The sequence below is a fragment of the Thermobia domestica genome, chromosome 8, assembly GCF_964235325.1.
Source record: "Thermobia domestica chromosome 8, izTheDome1.hap1.1, whole genome shotgun sequence".
Classification (NCBI taxonomy): Eukaryota; Metazoa; Arthropoda; class Insecta; order Zygentoma; family Lepismatidae; genus Thermobia; species Thermobia domestica.
In genome coordinates, this window is record NC_137461.1 from 227,133,307 (window position 1) to 227,158,900 (window position 25,594).

At 35.4% G+C, this 25,594-nt stretch overlaps 1 protein-coding gene across 1 annotated transcript in view; it reads right to left on the reverse strand.

Annotated features, from left to right (window-relative positions):
* Positions 1 to 23,723, reverse strand: part of LOC145692489 (ATP-binding cassette sub-family C member 4-like) — a 149,097-nt gene extending 125,374 nt beyond the window's left edge. The window contains exons 1-2 of the mRNA XM_081767798.1: positions 23,587 to 23,723; positions 9,152 to 9,270 (exon numbers count right to left, since the gene is read on the reverse strand). Coding sequence (XP_081623924.1) covers positions 9,152 to 9,225 — 74 coding nt within the window. The 5' untranslated portion in view covers positions 9,226 to 9,270; positions 23,587 to 23,723. The remainder of the gene's footprint in view (positions 1 to 9,151; positions 9,271 to 23,586) is intronic.
* Positions 23,724 to 25,594: the final 1,871 nt, after the last annotated feature.

Consider the following 25,594-nt stretch of genomic DNA (forward strand, 5'->3'; position numbering starts at 1 on the left):
AAATTCAGTGTAATTATTGAAAAAGACACATCTAAAGAGACAGGTTTCACACAATGTAATTCTTGTCAGAAGGTTTTCTCGTATTCACCAAAAGCAGGGACTTCCCATTTAAATCGTCACACTCTAGTCTGTAAACCATTACCACAACAATCAAAGATTACGCAACACCTAACGCAAAAAGTGCCGGCCAGTGTAAAAACAGAAGTTACCCAAGCTGCTGTAAAAATGTGTTGTAGTGACCTTCGGCCGTTCGAACTTGTTGCTGGCGAAGGATTTACCCATTTTTGTCAAACTTTACTGCGATTGGGAGCGTCTTATGGAAACTTGCCTGTTGCAGATCTTCTGCCACACCCTACCACTGTGTCACGAAATATTAAAATCGAAGCCGAAAAGCTAAGGAGTTCGTTTGTGCCAGGACTTCAGGCAGCAATTGATCGACAAGAGTGTGCAGCAACAATGGACATGTGGACTGACAGCTATCGGCAGGTATCATATATTAGTGTTACTCTTCATACCTTCAATGCTGAGTGGGACTTAGTTAATCGTGTTTTGTTCACTTGCGAATTTCCTGACGAAGCTAAAACGGGAGAAAACATTAGGAAAGAACTCAAGAGAAAATTTACAGAAATTGGATTTACCGCGGACTCTCTATCTAAGGTAATATGGGTTACAGATCATGGATCAAACATTGTGAACGCTTTGCTTCCCTATCGTCGTCTGGATTGTTGTGCCCATGCCCTAAACACAGTTTTGCGTAACACATTTCAGAAAAAGTTTTTAGTTGAAAGTGCTCCTGAAATTGATAAAGTATTTGTTGCAGTCAAGTCCCTCGTGTCATACTTAAAGTCCTCTGGAGAAGTGAAGTACTTAAGCAGAACTGTCCATCAAGAATGCGAAAGTCGGTGGTACAGCAGAGTTGACATGTTGCAAAGCGTACACGACATGTATGATGAAATAGAGGTTAGGCTACTTCAGCGTGATGAAGAACACAGGCTAAGTGGAGTAGATCGAAGTCTTATGAAAGAACTAATTGAGCTTTTGGTTCCTTTCAAGGATGTCTCTCTTCAGTTCGAAGCCGAAAAGAAACCAACCTTGCCTTTAGTGCTTCCTCTAAAATTTAATTTAATGGAACATTTGAAACCTTGCACAGAAGATTCTTCTGTCTTGGCAGTCATACGGGAACGAGCTAGAGAGCTACTCCTTCAGAAATTGCCGACAGTAAAGGAACACAAAATTGCAGTGTTTTTGTGGCCACAGTTTAGGCAGTTACGAATGTTAAGCCAACACGAAAAGGAACAAACCTTTTTTGATATACGTTCCTTGATAAAGGACATGGAAAGAGAGCATAATGGAGCAATATCACAACAGAGCTCTGCAATGTCTCTTTCCGGGGAGAACTCAATCGCCAGTACTTCTCAAGTAGGACGGGTTGACGACGAATCCTCACCAAAACGAAGCAAAATTTTGGACTTCAGTGCTGTGGCGGATACAGTTAGCATCGGGATTACCGAGCCCCAAGACGAAGTTCAAAAGTACTTAGATATGACTTCCAGCGAGTACAATGTTAACGTTGGTTTGGAGGACTTACCTAAATTGTGGGGAAAACTTCAGCTCCACCTCCCCGCTCTAAGTAAGGTAGCGAAGAAAATGTTTTGCATTCCCGCAACTAGTAGTCCGTGTGAACGAAATTTTAGTGCAGCTGGATATCGTATTCAAGAGCGATGTACAAATCTGGACCCTGAAAGTGTCGATAGTATGCTTTTCCTGCATAGCAATAGTGTTCAACAGATGTAAACAAACAGCAAAGGAAACAAACAGCATTTTTAGAATTAGTTCATCAAGTTGTGATGTTTCCGTGAAAAAACTGCGATGAGTGTGTTGTTTTATTTTAGTATTTTAGTGATTGCTTTAGTTGCTCAAGTACATAGCAGTGTGAAGTAGTGTGGTGGATGTGTGCATTTATTTCATTAGTTTTTAATCAGTTGCGTGAATAATTTAAACTCTCGGACAAAGTGCAAGTGTAGAAAGAATTGATATAATGGACTCTTTTTGGAGAAGTCAAGGCATAATTACATCAATGGTAAGTTGAAGCTTTTCATTCACAAATTCTTATATAGTATTTTGGTTTTGATTTATATATATATATATATATATATATATATATATATATATATATATATATATATATATATATATATATATATATATGGGGGGGTTTGTGTGTTTGTGTGTAAGAACAAAATCAACGTTAAAATGCTCAAGTTTAAGTTTTAAGCAGTATTTTGATTTATAATTGGTATAAGACAAGTAAAAATGACAAATCTGAGCACTTAATACAAAGTATATGTGATATTTATAATTTTTACCCACCTTTGATGATCTTCATACCATTACAATGTTTGGTTTCAATTTTCACCGAATATTAGTTTCGTTATATAGATTGTATAAATCAGGATTCTAGGATACTGTAAATGATAACCAATTATTGTATGTATACATTCTAATAGAAAAGTAAAACTTATTAGATCGTAAAATTCAAATAATAATAATAATAATAATAATAATAATAATAATAATAATAATAATAATAATAATAATAATAATAATAATAATAATAATAATAATATATTCACAGTTCCTTTAAATGTATTATTACTTAGAATTAACGTATAATTTTCATGCTTAACAAAAGTATCTTATAAAGATCTTATTGTAACATTTAAAATGAACGATTCTTAAATGAGTCTTTGCATAACATACTACGGAACACCTAAAATGGTTTCACAATTCACTAAAATCCGCATGTGAGGGCCCCAAGTACGGGGGTGCAAGCGGAGCATGTGCCCCGAGCGCGTGGTTGGAGGGGCGCTTACATTCCTAATAATTATCGGTACTTAATATTTTTCATGCCGAAAGGGGGCGCCGAATTTTGTTTGCCCCGAGTGACTCAAGAATCAAGTGCGGGCCTGCCGCGGGTAGGCCACCAAATGGGAAACGCTTTCACAAAATGTTCAACTTTCTGAAATGAATTTTAATTGTTCCAGTGAACTATCTGAGAATACGCCAGATTAAACTTTATCCAAGACGCAAGTCTCAACAGGAATTTCACGTTACCTCTCTATAAGCAACATTTGCCAAATTATTTGAATTATTACATTTCGTAATCATAATGACAATGCTGGAATCCTTTGGGCATTAACTTTCCAGATAAAATATTGGAGAGATTATCATCCGACAACTGTAGGCTTATCTGTAAGCCAATCTCACTGAAAAATACGTTCGATTTTCAGCTCGTCTATCTTAAAATATCAGCTTAAAGATAGTACACAGACGTAGGCGTGCCCACGGGGAGCAAGACGGGCGAATGACCCTTCTAATATTCGGCATACCGATCCAGAGCATTACTTTTCAACGAATTTTTTATATATGAAAAGTTATTAGTAGTGCACATTTTTCAATCAGTTTCTAAAATTAAAGTATATTTCACAAAAGTGACCACTCGAAAAACCTTTAGCTACCCACAGCCACTCCCTTATTGATCATCGGTAATCAAAGTATCTTTTGGTTGTAGCAATATTCATCAACATTTCTGGTTTTCACTTATATTTTGCTGTCTTTCTTTCCGTTTCTTTTATCTTCCAACAATGACCCCTCTTCTCTGCTTTTTACTTGACGTCACTCGAATTTCTGCTAGTGGCCGCGGTGGTTCAGTGGCAGACCTCTGGTGCGTGGAGTCCCTGGTTCGATCCCAGTTCACGCCAAGTGGGCTTTGTGGTAGACAAATACCGTATGCGTGGGTTTTCTTGGAGTTCTCCCGTTTCCTTCCACTTTCTTGATTCCACCATTTCACTTATTTCTCACCATCACTGTCTCCCTTAGCCTCGGTGCATGATCGTGAGACGTTAAACTAGATATTTCATTTCATGTCGGATTTCTGCTTGTTTGATGATTCTTTGACCAAAAAGGAGAAGTTGTCTTCTTAATGTTTTCATCCAGCGGTATCTGATGGTGAGAACTAGACATGCAAAATTGTGCCGATAGAAGCAGCTTCCGATGGAAGATGACAACTTTTTTTTTTTTTTTTTATGCTATTCAATATAAGAAGACGCTGACACTGCCTCCTGTTAAGAAGATGCTACTGACCTGGTTGAAACAAATATCACCTTTTGGCATCCAATCCAGTACTTATGTTACGGGTTACGGATGACTGACTTAAATGATATCGGTGTCTGTCTTTTGTTGTCACAGTTTGTCCTTGACTGATCCCGTGATATATTGGAAGTGGAAACAAATATGCGGTATTTTCCTGGAATTTTAAAGTACATATCGAAGTGTCACGTATTTTGCTAAAGGCTTTCCTTTACATGGTAAGTAAATGGGTTCCTATAATTTATATAATTTAGTACATTCGATACTGTTGGGAGTTGTCTCATGTTCGAAGAAACTTAAAACAACTGAATTATTGAGAAATATTATACTACATTTGCAGGACTGGAGTTGAGATATGAAAGACAGTATATTCCTTATCTCTGCTGCATTCAATATTATTTTTTCTGTTTTATATTATTACCTCTTATGATTATTTTCTTACGAGTAAAGCAGATAAAGAAAAATGTAAATAAATAATAATGAATGAAGTTGATGGAATGAAGAAATTAAATTGATTTTCAAAATTTAAAAGGTATCTCCAATTTGGGGTATTGACTTCCCCCTCCCTAATTTCAACTAAATTGTGATTGTCGGCTTTGGATCTGCCCCTGACAGCACAGTAACATGCTTGGGGTGAGGCAAAAGGAATCAAATAAAATAGGAAAGTGATGGAATGACAAGTTGGTTACATATTTTAAGAAGTAACACTACTAATTTGCCCCCCTGCCCCTACGCCTATGTACACATACCAATATTTACTCAAGTCAGAAAAAGCTACTTGACGTTCTAAATAATCAAAATTTTTAATTCATCTTCTGGTAATTTTTATCAAGTGATTAACTAAGGTTATAATTCTTATCGAATATCCTTTAGTTTACATCCTTTGGATTGAACTGCTCCTGTTTCTGCAGTAACACAATATAAATTCATTGTGATCTATCTCTATAATAGCAAATTACAAACACAGATGGTACCATTCGGGAGGCAAGCGTCAAATTGTGAACCAGAGTTTAGAAAATGTTTCTGAGGGTTAGGTCAAGTTTAATACTAAATTTTGAGAAAGATTGTGGCTCGAGCTAAATTTTTTAAAAATTTATCGGGCCGGAGTCGGGCCAAAAACTTTTAAAATTTATCGGGCCCGGGCCGGGCTTGGGCCAAGAATTTTAAAAGACTTATCGGGCCGGGCCGGGCTAGGGCCGAAAATCTCCAAAACTTTTCGGGCCCGGGCTGGGCCGGGCCTAGGTACATTCGGGCTGGATTGGGCTCGGGCCGAAAAATTCGGCCCGTGCAGGTCTCTACTTTGTAGATCAGAGTTCGCTATTTCTTACTTTCAAGTAGCTTCCGGTTGTCCTTGTGACACTGGTGGACACTGCAATGCCAGAAACATCTCATAATTATACGAACTTTGCTGCTCTCTCAAAAAGCGGTATTCTAGTGCAGCTAACGCGCTGGCATTAGTATGCGAACTAGTTCTTTAAAAAATAAATCTGAAATTTGATCAGATTGTTCATTGCCTATAGCCTAACACGTAATACAGTTCAAAAGACTTTGTTTATTGGCCGATGTTCGTTGTTTTTCCTATGAAGGCATAAAAAGATTACTCTGCCTAGTAAAACCGATACACGTCTATACAGGCCTGTATCCAGGGGGGTCTAAGGGGGCCGGCCCCCCTAAATTTTTCACGGTAGGTTTGCAAATGAACTATAATATGGTGATAAACTATATGATGGTTGAATTGTGCCCACCCTGTCTTTTTGGGTTGGCTACCGGCCTGCATCTACGATGAATGATCTTGAACTATAAAGAGAATAAACATGAAATTAAAGATACCTAAAATTGTTTCTGTTCGAAATAAATAAAAATGAAATGGGCATTGTATGTTACAACAAGGAAATACGACATTACGGAAATTGAAATGAGTTTTTGAACATCGTACCTCCTCGCATGAATTAGTCTTTTGTCACGTTACTTTCACTAGAATATATATCCTAAGGGATATAGATGAGCATCTAAAATTGATGCCAAAACTTTAGTACGTCAGAAGGTCCTCAAATTAGGCAGATGAAATTTGCCATATATAAGCTCGCTATTGGAAATAAGTTAACACCTGTATCGGCGTTTTCCAAAATGCTGCTGTAAAGGAGGAAATGGGTCGATTTGTATCAAATTTTTTAATGTCTCATTTTGTATTCATAAAATGGGGAAATAGAACTTGGATAGACATTATTATTATTATTATTATTATTATTATTATTATTATTATTATTATTATTATTATTATTATTATTATTTTATCATTATACTTTGAATGAAATGTTGATCCTAAAGGGGAAAGAACGTTCACTTTTTCCAAAGAATAATGGTTTTGAGATGAATTTTTAAATATTTTTAGCACTAGTGACGTGAATATTATCATTTCATCTTGATTGAAATATGAATTCCAAGGACGAAAAGTGGTTCAAATATGCCGTTCATATATTTTTCATAAAGGTTACTTTCTTGGTGTGAATAACGAGGAAATCTGCAAATGTGGATATAGTGAAGAAGAAACACAAATAGGTGAATGAAATGTAAAAGCAAAGAGGTTCTGGAGGAAAAGGAGGACCAATTGGTGACAAACAAAAATTAGTAGCAAATTTCATATGTACCGCACGTGAAGGAGTTTGGTTTGTATTGCGTGATATTTTCTCAGTGAATATAGAAACTAGAAGTGGTAATTGATTTCTACCACTGTCGATATTACTAGAGAGATTAAAATGAAGATGGAACATATTCTTGGGACGTTTAATTGATAGCAGAAAATCACTTCTCGCTGTATGTTACTGTTTCTACTCTACAATGATGAACGTTAAAACCGGAAGTGACTGATTTCTTTCACTACTGGTTTGAATATAGGGTTAATTGAGAAGATAGTACCTACTTTTAAAACGCTAAATCGATACCTAAAATCGCTTCTCGCGTTCTCTTATTGATTTTCCTCTCTATATATCGATATTGAAACCGGAAGTAGTGGTGTACTTCTAGTGGTGTATCCTCCGGTTTTGATAAAGAGTTAAGTATGGAGATGAAATGCTTTCTTGTATCTTTTAATTGACTGTAGGAAACCGCTTATCGCTATCTATTACCGTTTTTATTCTATAATGTTCAACGTAAAAACCGGAAATTGATTATTTCTGCCACTTCCGGTTTTTACTTGATCACTATAGAACAAAAACGGTAATTAGGTTTTTGATATTGGAGTAATTGCTTCAAAGACATTTTCTAATAGCAAAATAGTAAGACTCTTTCTCTCCCCATTCATGACTGAGATTTGATTTGCAGTTCGCTGTTTCCAGAAGATCGATTTAAAACGCGACAAATGGATATTTTTGCTATACTATGAGATCTTATAGTTGCTATACTGTCAGATCTCAAAGAGTAATCTTAAAGTTGAGTTTTATCTTCTCCAACGGAATGAAACAATGTTTTGAATATGTTGCTCATTCCATTAAATATTAGATCACACTTTAAGGCAGGATGCCTAGGTGGTAGTATCCTTGCAAGATGATGATGATTATATTATTATTATTATTATTATTATTATTAATATTATTATTATTATTATTATTATTATTATTATTATTATTATTATTATTATTATTATTATTATTATCGTTTCAGACGGCAAGTCATTTTAAGAAAATGCCGCGTTTTAGATGCAGACTTGCCTACCATTGTAGAAAATAATGAGCCAAGTTACAAATACACTATAAATAGCATGCAAAATCACATATGAAGGGTACGGGGGAAAAACGAGGAATGTCCATGTATGTGCTTTTTCGGGTGCTTTGTCCTATCTGTTGGTGACTCTTGGTACTATTTGACTGTCTATAGCATGCATGCGTAGATGTAGAAATGTACATGTAAAAAGTGGCAAAAGATTTCATAACCCTATTTTTTGTACGCAGTTTTCAATATTAAAACGCCGTTTTCTCGAAAATGCAGTTTTGTGACATTCCTTGTTTTTTCCCCTTACCCTTCAATGTCAATGAATATACAATTTCTAATTTTGTATCCAATTTATCTCAATCTCACTACTTAAAAACAAATTCCATTAATATTATTAGATGAATCTTTAAAAAGAAAAGAGAAATATTTAAGCTGTTTAAATGTTTTAGGTTCGAATGTTAAGGTAAAAATGGCCTATATTTTGTTCTTAAAATGTGTCAATTTTGAACAATATTTTGCTGATGGCATCTCAAATATTCCTTGATTGAACTCATTTCTTGAGTGGAGTGTAAAGAGTTGATTAACAAAGTAGTTCATGCTCCTATCAAGAGGCGAGTTTTCAACCTTTTTCCAGAAAGGTAGATTCTTTAATCACAGAGTCTCCATGAGATGTCCCTGACCAAAAAGTTTAGGCCGGGACAATACTGGATTTACATCAGCTATCCCCCCAATTCAGGAATTGTTCCGAACTCCAAATGTTCTGATTTCCCTTCTAAACATAAGTTAATATTATTCGTGTGATATTTTAGAAATCCCGTTTTGTTACGCATTGATAATTAACTGATGAAAATAATCTGCTCTCTGTCACTATATTTGGTGAGAGTTGACATATTATTTAATAAATTGTAGAACTTCTGCAAAAATTAGTATATGATTATGAATATACTATACATTATCAAAGGGTGTACGTTTTTTTTTCGGTCTAGAAATATAAGAGCCCTATAAATCTGAAATATTTCTTGATTGAACTCATTTCTTGTTTCGAGTAGAGACAGTTGATTAACGAAGTCCATGCTTCTATCAAGATACAAGTTTTCAACCTTCTTTCAGAACGGCATATCCTTTAATCAGAGAGTTTTCATGAGATATCCCTGATCAAGAATTTTAAGCCAGGGCAGTTTTGGTTTTACACCATTTATCCCCCAATTATGTTTTCACGTAGAAGTGCCATTTCCAAGTTACAAGCTGAATGTATATAATACATGTATATAAGAGAGAATGATTATACACTTACGTATAAAATAAGGAGGCTATGGGATTAGCTGTTTCTTTTGGATTTTCCTCATAGTTTGTATGATCTTCATCCATTACTAGCGATCCTCTTCAGTTTCTTCTGCTTTCTCATCAGGAAATCTAGGAAGAAAACGGAACATCCTTTTCAGATACTCGTAATAAGTTTGTGATTAATTTCTTTGGTGTAAGCTTACCTTCTCTTGACTCTTGTTTTCTGTAACGTAAAAACAATACAAGCTCACAAAATAGACAGACCGCCATATTACAAAACTGACTGGTCAGTGTTGAACAAACGAATCCATTTTTAACTGCATTGCGAACGCCAAAAGTTCATTAACATTTCCGTTAGAGACACCACACAGATCTCGAGCCATTGCTGCACTACTCTGCCATCTGTTGAAGTACAGAGTCCAACAGAAAAATGTATACACTCTTTGTCATCCTATATCAGGATACTGGAATTGACAAATTGTTCTGAAATTTAAGTATGTTGTAGTAAGGTTTGTCTCTCAACAGATGTCGGTATGTCAGGCAGGATTTGCTGTAGGCGTCCGGTCTTCCTTTGTGAATATCGCAAATCGTTCCATGCGCCTCAAACTTGTCAACAATGCGTTTGATTGTTAGGCGGGTTGGTGGTTTAGTATCAAACTCTTCTCTCCACTGACGCTGTACTTAGTTGGCGTTCTCCTTGACATTTTCTTATCTCACTAACCGTACTGCATCTGTTAAGCGACAAACCGTACTACAACATAATTTTAACTGAAAACAATTGGCAATGCCGACATCTATTGGGCGAAAACCACACTACAACATACTTAAATTTCAGAACAATTTGTCAATTCCAGTATCCTGATATAGGATGACAAAGAGTGTATACATTTTTCTGGCCGACTCTGCTTTTCGGGACAACTTATATTGCATACGCATGTAAGCAATCTAAATAAATTTGTAACATTTCAATTAAGTTTGCAGTAAAACGAAAGTTATACCACAAAATGTGTGGAAATACGGCATATATGCAAATTTACAGAGCTCTAGTTGGTATGGAAGTGGTTGAAATTTAAGTTGTAAGATTTGAAACAAACAAACAAACAGAGGAATAATTTAAGAAAACTATTGTAACAAATATACATCCCTGTAAAAATACAATATTTTGTAGCAATTAAGTATGCTTCCCTGCTTATTCATGACTACAAAGGTTGATTCATTTATATTGAGCCGAATTTGAATGTGCCGCTTACCTAGGAAATATTGTGTTCACACCACTAATTGTGTTTGATCTGCAGACCACCTCTACTGAATATTTCCGGCGTCGGAGTTCCAATTGCAGGAAACTGCGTTGCATCTCGACCACGAGTATTGAATCCCGCTCCTCTTTACAGGCTTTCCATAGGTGGGAGCCAGTGCTGATTCGACGATGGAACCGGCGTCGCTTAAGAAGTCTTAAAGCACAATAGTCCATTGGAATGGCATCTGTACTGCTGACGGGGATGTCAGACAAGGAAATTCCCGAAATTCCAGTTTCCTATTCCATACAGCGATCGAATTCCAGCGATGTTTTGGCCATGTGGCTGGAAGACTTGCCTCGGTACAATTCAACCTGGTTCACGTCTTTCCCGTATAATGCTGGGATTTTATGGTATTACATTTCAGTTAATACATAAGTTTAGTAGTACACAACATTTATTTTTGGCGTTTCACTCCACTTTTAGGAGACGCAGCTTACCTCCGTACGAGGAATCGGCCACAATCATGAACACTTTGGGAAACTGTCTGCACACTGGCTGGAGAACACGCTTCAGCCCTCGGCGTCAACATATCCGTATGTAATGACACGAATTTATCACAGTCCGTGATATACTAAATCCACATCTTATCAAGGGTTAGGACAAACTTCCACAGATCACCCGTGACACGACGTTCATACAGCCTCCTACAGTTCCTTTTTCGCTCAGTCACATAACACGGTTCCAGGGCGTATGCGCTGTTCTTGTATGCGACCGTAAGGCATAAATCCCTGTAAATGGAGCTGTTGATTGTGACCTGCGATGTGTGATATTCGCTGACCATCAGACGCTGTGTAGGGGGATATTCAGAGTTCACCATACGCCAAACCGTACGCACTAGCGGTGGGGTCCTCTTCACGGAAGGCTGATTTCTAGCTAGCTTCAATGTGGTGGTCCCAGGTCTCTGTGCAGCATATCTCCATTTAATACGAATCACAGTGGCAAGACCTACACGAAAATTACGCGTTTTACACATTTCCATGATGAACAACGCCGTGAACTTAGCATCGGAAGGACGAAATGAACCCCTCTCACAATCAGTTCAGTTTCGGCTGCATTAGACTACTCTCGACCACATTGCTCTACTATTTGACTAACGAGATACTATTGCTTGACTTTAACAATCTTACGACGGTGGGTTGTGCATGCACAGTACAGTTGGACATTGACTTTGGCTCAATACAAATTAATTAACCTCTATGTATTTTAAGGATTTCATTTTCTTGAATAAATTAATTCAGTAACTTTTTTTAATTCTTAAATCTCTTGGAAAGGCAAGGAAGACAATCTCTCTAGTTTCATCGCAAATTAAGTGCCGTTTATTACCAAACTCGAAGAAAATAATGTAATCTGGTTTCGAGTAAATTATGGAGCAAAATTCACCTCTGCGAATAAGTTATTCACCTTATGGATTATTACGAGATTATATCGAGATGACACGAAACTTCATAAAGTCTCAGACTCTACTAGGTTGTCAAATAATAGTCTCGTCTCGAGTCTAAAATTACAGTTTTGATCTCGTCTCAACCAACATATTCTTCTCTTGATCTTGGTCTCGATCTCAAGTGCCAAGTCTTTGTCTCGTTTTGGTCTCGTTTCAACAGTCTTGAAATAAGTTGTATAAATTTTAAAAAAATGTATAAGCAGTTATCATCTTACAACCTGTCGTTTCCTTTTTCCATTTTTCCACTTCACTCTTGACTGGAGAACTACTGTAGCTGCGTAACTTTTCATAGCTAAACTACTCACACTTGTGTGTTCACAGATTCAATCCTCAGTGGGTATATCAAACGTTGGACAAAATCCGAATAAGTATTCAGAACCCACTTTAAGCAATAGATCTGCTTGTCTCATATAGCTATCTATAACTCTAATCAATTAACTCCAGCACTACAGTTTATTTCTTTCTTGTTCAATCAATGTTATTCAATCGTACATACTAGGTAACGCACGCAATACGTAATTTTACTACAAATATTGAGAGTATATCTCAAACTACAGTCCGCGTAGAGATAAAAAATAGAGAAAGAAAGAACATTTTTGTAGCATTTTTATTGGTTATTAAAAATATTTTTAGAAAGGAAGAATTACTTTATAGTTTAGTAACACATTTTAATGTGAAGTGCTAGTTGATAGTCCTAACTAGTTCTCTAGTTCATTTATATTATTTCTCTTTCCGTGATCTTGCCCTATCCCATTCCGCAATTTCTACTCTTACTCTCCTGCAAATTTCATTAATTTACATTTAGTTTCAAAGTTGGTACCATTACTTATACAAGCGATTGTAATAAAATCACAAAATATTCTAAACGTGTCTTCCCTTAGATAATTCCTGAACTGTGTAGAAAAATGTTAGAAGGTTGACAATGTATAGTTGCTTTACATTATTAGATTTTGGAATATGGCAACAACATTCCCTTCGAGTAATTAAAATTACTGAAAGCAGAAAAAAAAATATTGAATCTCAACTCAAAATTATTTGCTGTTCAAGATGCTTCTGATATACTACGTGATCAGAGGTGTCGTTTCCTTCCGTTTCCTCCGTGCATGCCTATAGATCCAAGGGAAATTGTTCATGTGTATGAAGTCGGTCCTCCGCTTTCAAATTTCGATTCAAAACCAAAGTCAATTATTCCTTTTTCATTTCTTATTGATTGATTTGAAGAAAAACAAGTTTGTTTTGAAAAATATAGAAATATTTGCAAAATGAAGTTAGGGCCAACTTTACAGTGGCACCACTCTTTCAAATTTCTGAATAAAACCCAACGCAATCATTTCTCATTGATTGGCTTGGAGAAAAAGTCGTTGGTTTCGAAAAGCAAATAGATATTTACAAAATAAAGTTAAGGGCTAACTTCACGTTTGCCTATACTTTTAAATTTTGATACAAAACCAAAGTCAGTTATTTCATTTTTGTTTGCTGTTGATTTATTTGAAGATCAAGTGGTTTGTTTAGAAAAATATAAGGAGATATTTATAAAGTAAATGTGTTGAGCCAATTCACATTGGGCCATCACTATCAGATTTTGATTCAAAACCAAAGTGAATCGTTTGTTTTCTTTTTGTTATTGATTCTTATGAAGATAAATTGTTTCTAAAAACGTATATAAATATTTGGAATATTAAGTTGAGTTGTGGCCCATTTTAGACTGCTCTCTCTGCTTTCACATTTCCATTCAAAACCCAGCCAGTTGTTTGATTTTCATTTGTAATTAATTGCTTTTTAAAAATCGTTTGTCCTTAAAGAAATATTTGCAAAATAAATTTGGAAACCAACCCTACACTGGCCTCTACTTTGAAATTTCCTTTCAAAAACCAAGCTAATCGTTTGCTTTTCGTTTGTTATTAATTGATTTGAACAAAAAGTCGTGTGATTTGAAAAATATAAGGAGATATTAACAAAATAAGGTTAAGTTCAACTTCAAATTGGCTTCCACTTTCAAATTTCGGCATAAAACCAAAGGCATTTGTTTATTTTTCGTTTGTTATTGACTTATTTAAAGAAATACAGAGATGTTTACAGGAGTAACTTCACACTGGCCCTCACTTTCGAATTTTGATTCGAAAGCAAAGCCAATTATTTGGTTTTGTTTGAAGAAAAAGCCGTTTGCTTCGAAAAAAAATTAAGGATATACTTAAAAAATAAATGTGTTGAGCCAACTCACACTGGGCCATTGTTATCAGTTTTTCATTCGAAACTCAGGCCTTTTTTTCTATGGACTGTTCTCAAGAAAAAATGTTTGTTTCTTAAAACGTGTAGAAATATTTAGAAAATTAAGTCAGGTTGTAGCCGATTTCACACTGGTCTCCCCACTTGCACATTTTCATTCGGTATCCAAGCCAATTGTTTGATTTTCATTTCAAATTGATTCTTTTTTTAATCTTAGTACTTAAAAAACATGAAGAAATATTTGAAAAATAAATTGGGAACCATATACCAGCCTCTACTTTCAAACTTCCATTCAAAACCCAAACCAATAGTTCGTTTTTCCTTTGTTATTAATTAATTTGAAGAAGAAGTCGTTTGTTTAAAAAAAACATAAAGAGATATTTACAAATCAAATATTTATTATTGATTGATTTGATGAAAAACATGTTAAGTTCGGAAAACGTTTAGAAATATTTAGAAGATTAAGTCGGGTTGTGGTCAACTTCACATTGGTTCGTAAACTTCCAAATTTAAATTAAAAACCCAAAAGAATAATTTGTTTTCGTTTGTTATTGATTGTTTTGAAGGAAAATCACTTCAAAACATGAAAAGAGATTTACAAAGTAACTTGAGGGATTAACTTCACACTGGTCCCCCACTTTCAGTTTTGAATTCAAAACCCAAGCCAATCATTTACTTTTCTCTTTGTTATTAATTGTTTTAAGGAAATAGACGTTTGTTTCTTTAGAACTTAAATAAATATTGAGAAAATTAAGTAGGATTGTAGCCAAATTTACACTGGGCCCTCCATTTTCAAATTTCGATTGAAAATAAAAAAAGAATCAATTGTTTTGTTTACTTTTTTTTTGAATTTGTTATTGACTATTTAGAAGAAATAGTATCTTTTTTCGAAAAATATACTTACAAAATAATGTTGAGGAGGCCAATTTCCCTTTGGCCTCACTTTCAAGTTTCGATTCAAAATAAGCGAATCGTTTGATTTCATTTGTTTTTAATTGTTTATAAGAAAAGAATCGTTTGTTTCGATAAATATATCGAAAAATTGAAATCTCAGTTTTACATCTCCGGTTTTGCTAGCTAGCCTAAAGGAGACGATTATGATAAGAACTGAATCTAATGATGGACTGAATAAAGTGGGAGGAAACGAAAGAACCCCGAGAAAGCCCTCGCACAGGGTGTTTGTCCCCCACCACCACAAAGTCCACTTGGCGCGAGCTGGAATCGAACCAGGAACCTCACGCACCAGAGATGGACGCTCTACCACTGAGCCAGCGTGACCCCAATAAACATATAAAGATATTTACAATATAACGTTGGGATTCAAATTCACACTCGTCCCAATTTCCAAACTTCTTTTCAAAACTCGTTTTCCGTTTCTTATTGATTCTTTCAAGAGAATAAATGCCTTGGTTTCGAAAACTGATAAATCACATCAAAAAACTACAGAGTAAAGCTGGAGGACCAATTTCATGCTGGCCCTACACTTCGAAGTTTCGATCCAAAACGCAAAAAATTCGTTTCCTATGTTGATTGTTTCTAAGAAAAATATATTTTGCTTCGAGAAACGTAAAGAGATATTTACGAAATGAAGCTGAAAGCAACTTCATACATTCAAATAATATGTGGATACTAATTACATAATACTATTATATGTATATATAATATTTGTATACGTTTAAGTTGTACAATAATTTGCATGTGTCTATTTTAAATATTCCACTACCCTGTAGTATGTAAAACCTCTCCAACTCTTTAAGTTGTTTGAGATAAATTAATTTTTCTTCATAACGATCCTTAAGAAACAAAACATAAATGATTGTCTTGGGTTTTGACTCGAAATATGAAAGCGGAGGGGCCAGTGTGAACTTGGCTACAATCCAACTTTACCTGATAAATATCTGTGTATGTTTTTTGAAACAAACTATTCTTCTTCAAAATAATCAATAACAAACGAAACGGCACATTTCACATTACCATTTACCAGGCCGGATCATTTCTACAAGACCTACGTAGTTCATCAATTGCTTCATTGAATCAGTAACTATTTCTTAACCAGAAAATATTCAGTGAAAGTATTTTAAATTCGAAAGAAATTGATACAGAAATTCACTGCAAGATTCTTAACAATGATGAGGCCAGTTTTAATTTATTGGGTGAGGTTAAGTGGAGGGACAAAAAAATTTTGGAAAACAGCAAATTTTTGTATACGAAAAGGATCATTTTATAATATTTGACCTATATCACAATGCAATATGTCTGCGGGGGCAAGCGTCATCACCGGGGGCGGATGCTCGTCCTCCTATTCCCTTCTGGTGTTGTCATTGGTTCTTAACATTCACAATTCAGGGGATGTGAAACAAACGTATTAAGGCGTGAAAAGTGGAAAGGCAGCGCGAACTAAACGTGTGTATGAGACTTCTACTAGGTTAAATTTATACGAGCAAGACGGAAAAGACAGGTAATAGAAAAAGTTAAAAGATCATATGATGTGAAGTTCAGGAATATAAACACACTAAGGATATATTTTTAAAAATGAAAGAAGAAACAAGAAAGAAAGATAATGTATATATTAAAGTAATGGATTGTTCGTAACATACAAGACAGTCTTATTCTTACAAAGGCTGCGCTCTCCAATACAATATACATATTTCAGTATCATCTATAAATGATAAGTCATACACTCAAAGAATATGTCTATCGGATGGGCAGTACTTCCTCGGAGAATTTATTCTACGCTGAGACAAACTAGATCAATCAAAAATGTGTATCACTTCTTACTTGGACAATGTAATACGATTTTCATTCGTTAACATAATATATTTGATTCTAGTCAATTTTTCTCCTCAGCCTTAGATAAAATATCCCAGGGATTCTTCAGCTTTTTGGAGATCACCCTTCATCCGCCACTGCACCACGTCGAATTGTGCATCAGTGGTATCTATGACTAAAGACAATCGACTTTCCCTTTTATCTGACTTAGATCCGACATTTTGTTCCCGAGTATTGGCTGTTTTTGAATTTACCGATAAAGTTTTTTCTGCTGGTCATAGCGCCGAAAGGAAGCATTTATTCACCCAGATTGGTCTATACTTATTGCCTTATCTTGGCGTCAGGAATTACCTCCCAAACGTTGTTGATGTTGTTTTGAAACACCCCGTATAAGAAAAGCTACTAGCAACCTACGGTCAGAGAGGTTTGTAAGGAGGGATTTCTGGGCTTAACTCCCTCTTCAGCAAGATGTTGTGGAAAAATAAACATTCAATATATATATATATATATATATATATATATATATATATATATATATATATATATATATATAACATGTATCAGACCACCCGTGGTATCAATTTCGACTTCTTTGGAAATATTATTGAAAAACAAACAACTTCTGCAGGAAACAATGTTCGTTAAATTCTTCGGTTTGGCATCTATCTCTGTTATTTGTTGTATTTCTTCTATCAGACCAGCCATGCTACACAATTTTCTCGACTCGTAGTGCACGTAAACACTTTAAACAAAAAATTTAATGACCAAATCATATGCCCAGCAATAAATCATCAAAACGAACCTTAACTTTTAAACTCATGATATCATGCCACTCTCCCGGCTTTCTTAACTCAAAATCACTTGTGTAAATATTTTAATATAATTATTTCACTTTTCGGAACTGATTGCACAAATAATTATTTAAAAATAGTACAAATAAACAAAGATAATAAATACATAAATAAATATCGTGAACTGCAAATTTTGCACATTCTCATCAATATGTCGTACCTGGTCCATATAAAAGTCTCACAATAAATGTTCAAAGGATCGTCCAGCATCTGCGATTCACATGCGAATGCGTACCCAGACGTTGTTGACTGCTCTTAACAGTTTATTTTCAGTAAGTCCATGGCAGACATTACGGATCCTCTCCATCATGCCCTCCCTTGTAGTACGCTCTTGGTAAACTAATTCCTTGGCACGTCCCTTTAAAAAAATCGGAGTCAGGTCCACAGAACGAGCTGGCCAGGAAACCGGGCCTCTTCACTGATCTATCTGTTTGTTAACAAACGAGCAACAGTTTGTCTGGACACTCTCGCAAAATGAGCAGGGCGACCGTCTTGTTGTAGCCATATCATTTCACAAGTTGGTAGTAGGATGTCTTCCAAAAGTTCACAAAGAACATCTGATAATAAAAATTAGCGTCCCCTACCCAAGTACCTCCGAAGAAATGGGGATAAATTATTTGGCCTTTCACTAGACATTCAAACTCCAGATATGTTGATTGCTAACTTCATGTACCCAGTGAGGATTCTCGTTGGACCATTAGTGAGCGTTGTATCTATTGAGATCTCCATTGCTCTTGAAGGTCGCCTCATCCATGCACAGAATGTTCTGGTGAAAACATGGGTCCCTGGCGCTCATCCACTGACGAAATTCCATATGGTTATGGAAATCTTGATCTCGGAGTTTCTGTTGCAGATGAACATGTAAGGATGGAACGCAATCTTGTGCAGAATCTTCCAACCTTATGTGGCTCATAGCAGCATCCCTGGCTAATCGTCTTGTAGAGATTTTGGGGTCCATATTGACAGCAACAAGGATGTCGGGAGACCGTGCATCCTGAACACGGCGCCTGATCTCCTAACTTTTGTTGTGGTGAGGATGGACGTGGTCAGTCCTCTGCACACAAAGTGGCAAGCTCCGAAATACTTCTCTCGACTGCGGAGCATGATCGGGAAACCGTTCACCATACATCCGCGCGGAGTCGCAATCATTCTGCCGACATTCACCCAACACTATTAACATATCAAAAGCTTCGATATTCGAAAGCATCGTTGGTCCCCTCAAGCACACACAATAATAGGCAATAGGAGCTGAAATCAACAAACATTCAACTCTTTATCTCTTAACTACAATGAACAAATATTCAACAGTTTTTTATCGGAAATTTTTCGTTTCTTTTTCCACTTCATCAAATGACACCAATTAATATGTCCTTTTTGCCACTAATAACTACATACAATATTTTTTCTCTCTTTTTATAGTTTCTTTTTCTACTTGACATACTTCTTCATCTGTGTTTCAATGGTTTGTTTTAATCCTTCAGATTTCCTTCCATCAGTCCTCATTTTTGTATTTTTTCTTTCAATTTAACCTCTACATTTTTTGTTCTTTGACTATTTTTTCTATTTCTTCCCCTTCTCTTTTGTCTTTACACATCTTTATTGTTTACTATCTACTTTTCTGTATTGTTTTCCTTCTTCAGTTACTTTATTTTCTACTCTCACCTGTTTACGATATTTGCTTTGAACTACTTCTATTATTCTTATTCTGTCCTTTTCTACTACTGTTGTTGACCTCGTAGGTATACCCTGATTCATGTTAAGGTGTTTCACTTCTTTTACCGTGTTGTCTGTGTGGTGTCTACAGACCTGATTTCTGTGGTATCAATTTTCATGTTCAAGTTTCTCGTGTCTTAGCCAGGGGCGTCATTTAGGAGCGGGCAGGTAGGGGCAATTCTCCCTGAGTTTGAGATTTATATAGATTTTATCAATAAAATAGTAGTAAATCAGTGATGAACGCGAAATTTTGGATTGGGAGGTGCTGCAGAATATTAAGGATGTCAATCACTCTGTCGATCTATTTTATGAAGTATTGTATCAAATATTTGATGATTGCATTCCCCGTAAAAGAGCAACTAATAAAATCTACCCTACATGGTTTACCCCGAAAATTATTAATAAAATTAAATGTAAGACTTATCATCGTAAAAAAACGTCGTCTCAGTGTAGGCAACACTAAGTACCATGAAGAGCAATTTCGTCAACTGCGTAGGGAAATTAAAGCAGAAATAACTGCTGCTTATAAAGAGTTTTTAAGCAGCACAGAAGATAAATTGAAGAATGATCCGAAATTATTATGGTCCTTCATTAAAAATAAATCGCGTCACTTGTCTTCTGATCGCATACAGTACAATGGTCACGACCTTACTGATGATAGGGACATAGCTAAAGCATTCGGGCAACATTTTAGTTCAGTCTATGGCTCCTTAAGAGCGGACTATGATGTATCGAGCATGTCTCTAAATGATCGTTCCAGTGCTCTTCTCGATATATTTTCACTACCTCTCATATCTGAGAAAGAAATAAAAGAAGCAGTAAGGAAGTTGAAATCGAAAACAGCAAGTGGCCCAGATATGATCCCAACGTACATTGTGAAAGGCTGTTCAGATATATTCTTACAACCTCTGAATATTATATTTAATTTATCTATAAAAACATGTACCTTTCCTGAAAAACGGAAGGAGTCAGTTGTGTGTCCAATACCCAAAACAAACTCAGCTAGTAACATCGAACAGTTCCGACCAATTTCTATCTTATCTGCGTTTGCCAAGGTGTATGAATATATACTGCATAAGCGAATAATGGATCATGTTAAACCTGCATTATCTGTCAGTCAACATGGATTTCTGAAGGGCAGATCTACTGTATCAAATCTAGCACTAATAGCAGACTACATTTCGAAGGAACTTGACAAGCAAGGACAAGTAGATGTCATATATACTGATTTTTCTAAAGCATTTGACGTCATTGACCATGACATTCTCTTAAACAAACTGGCATCCTTTAACTTCTCGAAATCAACTCTGCAATATTTTGCTTCCTACCTTCAAAATCGTAAACAAACTGTATTGTATCGTAATCATAAATCTCAAATCTTTCATGCAACATCTGGAGTCCCTCAAGGCTCGAATCTGGGACCTCTACTTTTCATTTTGGCGGTAAATGATCTTCCTGAGTGCTTTCAATTTTCTAAAAATCTACTCTTTGCTGATGACCTTAAAATATTCAACAGAATTGAAACAATTCAGGACTGTTTAGAACTTCAGAGTGACTTACAAAATCTTGAAATTTGGTGTAAAAACAATAAATTTAAGTTAAATGTTCGTAAATGCAGTTATTTAACATTCACTAGAAAAGAAAAATATATTCTATATAATTATTCAATATTAAGGGAAAAACTAAAAAAGCTTGATTTTATTAGGGATTTGGGAGTTATTTTTGACTCAAAATTAACCTTTATTCAACATATTGAAACTATTTGCAAAGAAGCCTACAAAAATCTTGGATATATTTATCGAGTCAGTAAAGATTTTCAAAATGATCAAACTTTTTAATTGTGCTGTATTATGCATACGTCAGGTCAAAATTAGAATATTGTAGTAATATATGGAACCCTAATATACAGAAATACTCATCCTTGATTGAGCGCACTCAAAATAAGTTTTTAAGGCTTCTTACCCTTAAGAAAACAAAATTCTATCCAAAATTTGAAAGCTACATTAACCTTGTTGAAAATTTTAATTTTGAAACATTAGAACTCAGGAGAAGAAATATTGATTTATTGTTTTTACACAAACTCTTTCATGGCAAAATAGACTGTCCTGATCTTAACGAAAAAATATGTATCCAAGTACCATCCATTAAATTGCGCACTGCTTTAAAAAATACATTTTTTTGTATGACAACGAAAACAAACGTTTTAAGCAGATCTCCTATATGGAGAGTTAGTGCAACCTACAACAAGTTAGTTAAAGAAAATTTCAACCTGGATGTACTCGCAATGGATTTAAGTAGTTTTAAGAAGTCTATTAATTTTGTAAGACAAATGTAATTGTCTTTGTAATTGAATTTGTAATTATTACCAATAGCTTTATTAACCTGTATAATCTGTATAACGATATACTATGTAACACTGTAATTAAGCCTGTGCCTGTTGTGTTATATGTCAATAAATCTAAATCTAAATAAATCTAAATTTTACTTATATCAAGGGATATTGCCTCTCCCAAGCAAAGTCTGAAATGACGCTCCTGCTTTTACCTCTGAATTTCGTTTTACTAGCTGAATTGGATTAGGTACCAGTGGGTGTATTTTCTTCTCTGTATTGGCTACCTAAACGGAGTTTTACATAAAATCACCCATTGTATTAAAGATTTGGTCATTTATTTTTTTGTTTAGCGTCTGAGCCGAGAACAATCCCTGGCACGGGTGGTCTGATAGAAGCAATTCAACAGATAACAGACGTAGATACCAAACCGTAGAAGTTGTTTCCTTTTTCAATAATATTTCCAAAGAAATCAAAATTGATAAGCACTACTTTCCATTTGAAATTTTGCAGTTGATTTCGTAGAGGTATTCTCACTACGCCACTGGAAATGGAAGCATCATCATTTGATTCCCACATACGATTTGGTCTTTCAATTTTTTGTTTGAAGTGTCTACGTGCACTACGAGCCGAGAAAAATGCCTGGCATGGGTGATCTGATACGCCCTGTATATACGTATATTCAACGTTAATTTATATTTATATATATATACAAAAATCATATGTGTCCTGAAAGGATATGAGGTTCAGTGTTTTTGTTATTATTACACGATTATGCACCGAGACTAAGAGAGACGGTATGATGAGATGTATAATAATGGTGGAATGAAAAAAGTGGAAGGAAATGTAAGAACCCAGAGTAAACGCACACACAGTCTTTGTTTACCACAAAGTTCACTTTACACTGGCTATGATCGAACCCATGCATCCCATATCACGTATCAGAGGTGAATGCTCTGTCACTGAGCCATTACGGCCCTAAATTCAGAGTTTGAACCTCTAACCGGCATAATCATGGGACGTAAAACTGAAAGATTTCATTTTCATTTCAGAGTTTGAACCTCCGTTGATGAATTTGGCTAGTATGTGTGTCTTCAGAGCACTTTGACCTAGGTTCCGCTTCCGCGGCAGAGCATTAATATTTGAAGCTGTTATAATAGTTCAGATTCCACCTTAAACTTTAGATCCCTGTCTCCATATAGCCTCGGTGCTGAAAAGGATACCAAGCTTCAATAGACAACAATAGCCACTGCCTATGCAAATGAAATGAAATCAAATTTTTAAATATTACGTCCCAGAGCTATGCCGGCTAGACTAAAGGAGACGGTGATGATGAGAAATTAAGGAAATGGAGAAAGTGGGAGGAAACGTGGGAGCTCCAAGAAAACCCACGCATACGGGTTTGTCTACCACAAAGTTCACTTGGCGCTAGCTGGGAACGAAATAAAAAAAAAAACCTTGCACCAGAGGTGACGCTCTAAAACTGAGCCACCTCGTCCCGCCACTTCCTACGGGAATAAATGGATTTGTTCTGTCTCTTAAAATAAATGGATTTGGTCTGCCAATTTAAATCTAGTGTGACATTTGTGAGAAGCTCTTCAGTGTCGAAAAGATTTTTCGCCCTTCAATATAAACACAAAATATGATCAAACAAAATTATACATACTTTCCGGTGGACAAATACCGGGATTTGCGTGGGTTTTCTCGGGATTCACGCGTTTCCTCTCATTTTCATTATTCTACCATTACCATCACGATCTTCCTTAGCGTCGGTGCATAATCATGGGACGTGAAACTAAAAGAAAGAAAAATATCTACCTTGCGTGGGACACTTAAATCTATGTAAGATATCATTTCATGTCCGTGTTGCAACTTCGTTGATCTGTTCTTCAGCACAACACAATCACGCTCCTTCTCCAGTTTTTAACAAAGAAAGAAATTGCACATTACTGGTGCGTTCCGTACACCAACTGTAGAACAATTTTACTGGTCTTTCAACCAACTTTCTCTTTTGTTAAAGCGAGGCATATCAATACTGCTGTTGATACGAAATCACATCTAGACATTACTTGTTTTCTACCATTTTTACGCACTAATCAATATACCGTTTTCTTAACCTCTTAACCGCTTTTTATCATCAAATTGCTTCTTGCCCTTATCCACTTCCTGTTCTTCTAACGAAGGCAATCATATTTACCCATATAATTTACTCTGTTATACAGTACTTATTGTCTTTCATAAACAGAAGTTACCTCGGAACCAAAGCACAAGTGATTGTGTGATAAATCTTCGTGGACTCTACAGATACTTGCTTTTACGATCCAAAGCCTATTCTACGACTTATCAGGACTTATCACGCCAAATTAGTAATTTTCTTTTTCTCTTCCTTTCCTTTCTGTCCGGTTGAAACTGAAAATTTAAGTTTCTTCTTTGTAACATGCTTGATTAAACTATTGTTTGTTTCGTCATATTCGTTGCGAAAAATGCACGAAAAAAGATTGGAAACTACGCCATACTTTATCTCTTGCGCAATTTTCAATTAGGAAGAATAAAGTCTTACGTACATAAGACAACCGGAAGCTATAGCACATTATGTATGTTATTGCAAGTACGAGGAGTAGTCGAAAACTAAGATTATCTTTTCTTTTCGTTTAATAGTAACAATGGGATTTAAAACCCTCAAGACCTTTCAAGCGTAATTTCCTCATCTTAGTAATAGATGCGTCATCATTTCACTAGTGCTTGGATTCCACGGTAGAAAAACATCTTATGATTAGCTCTGTAACTACTCAAGCAGCGTCTTACTTGCTCGTTTGATCTCAGGATGATATTACTGGACCGAGCATTCATCACCACTGTCAGGAAAACATCTCTTCCAATTCTCGACATCGCAGTACGAATTGGATAGCGTTATAGTCATGAGTAGAGACCGAATGTTAGAGAAAATGCCTATTCTTTAACATTAAAGATATAATCAAAAATAACATTTTAAAGTTTGTAAGAGGGGTTATAGTTTCCATTTAAGCCAATTTTAGTTTGCCTATTTTACCTATTTCGCCCCTTACTGCCTAAATAATTGCTTTAGTGCCTAATGTTGCCTATTCTATACATTTTCTTAGAAATAAGCCTTCATTGGGAAAATATATAATCTATATAATGTGAATAAAACACACACACACACACACACACATATATATATATATATATATATATATATATATATATATATATATATATATATATATATATATATGGAATGCATATCAAACTTCACTTGTATATTCAGTAAAATAAGATATTAACAAACAGTATGTTTCTGTATTCTTTGAAATTATATTGAGTATTTACCTTCATTATTTCGATTTACATTTTACTGCCTATTTTTAAAAATGTTAAGTGTTTATTTTATAGGTTCTTAATGCCTAAACATCCGGTTTCTAGTCATGAGCGACCGGATAGCATTACGTCCAACAGCGTTGACACTGCTTTAATCTTCTTGTGCAACTCATACACTTTGTGGACCGACACGTAGCAATACTTATAGTGCTTCTTCACTCTTCTATGAACGCAAAGGCGCCGATTTGTCTGTAACTTTGGGTGGGCCCATTCATAAAAAAAAAATACCTATATATATATATATATATATATATATATATATATATATATATATATATATATATATATATATATATAACAATACATATAACAATGAAAAATACATATGAAAAAATACACATTCATAAAAATACACGGGAGCTCACACGAGCTTTGGGGCGGGCCCGGGCCCCCCGCTCCCCTCCCCCAGAATTTGCACCCTTGCATGAAC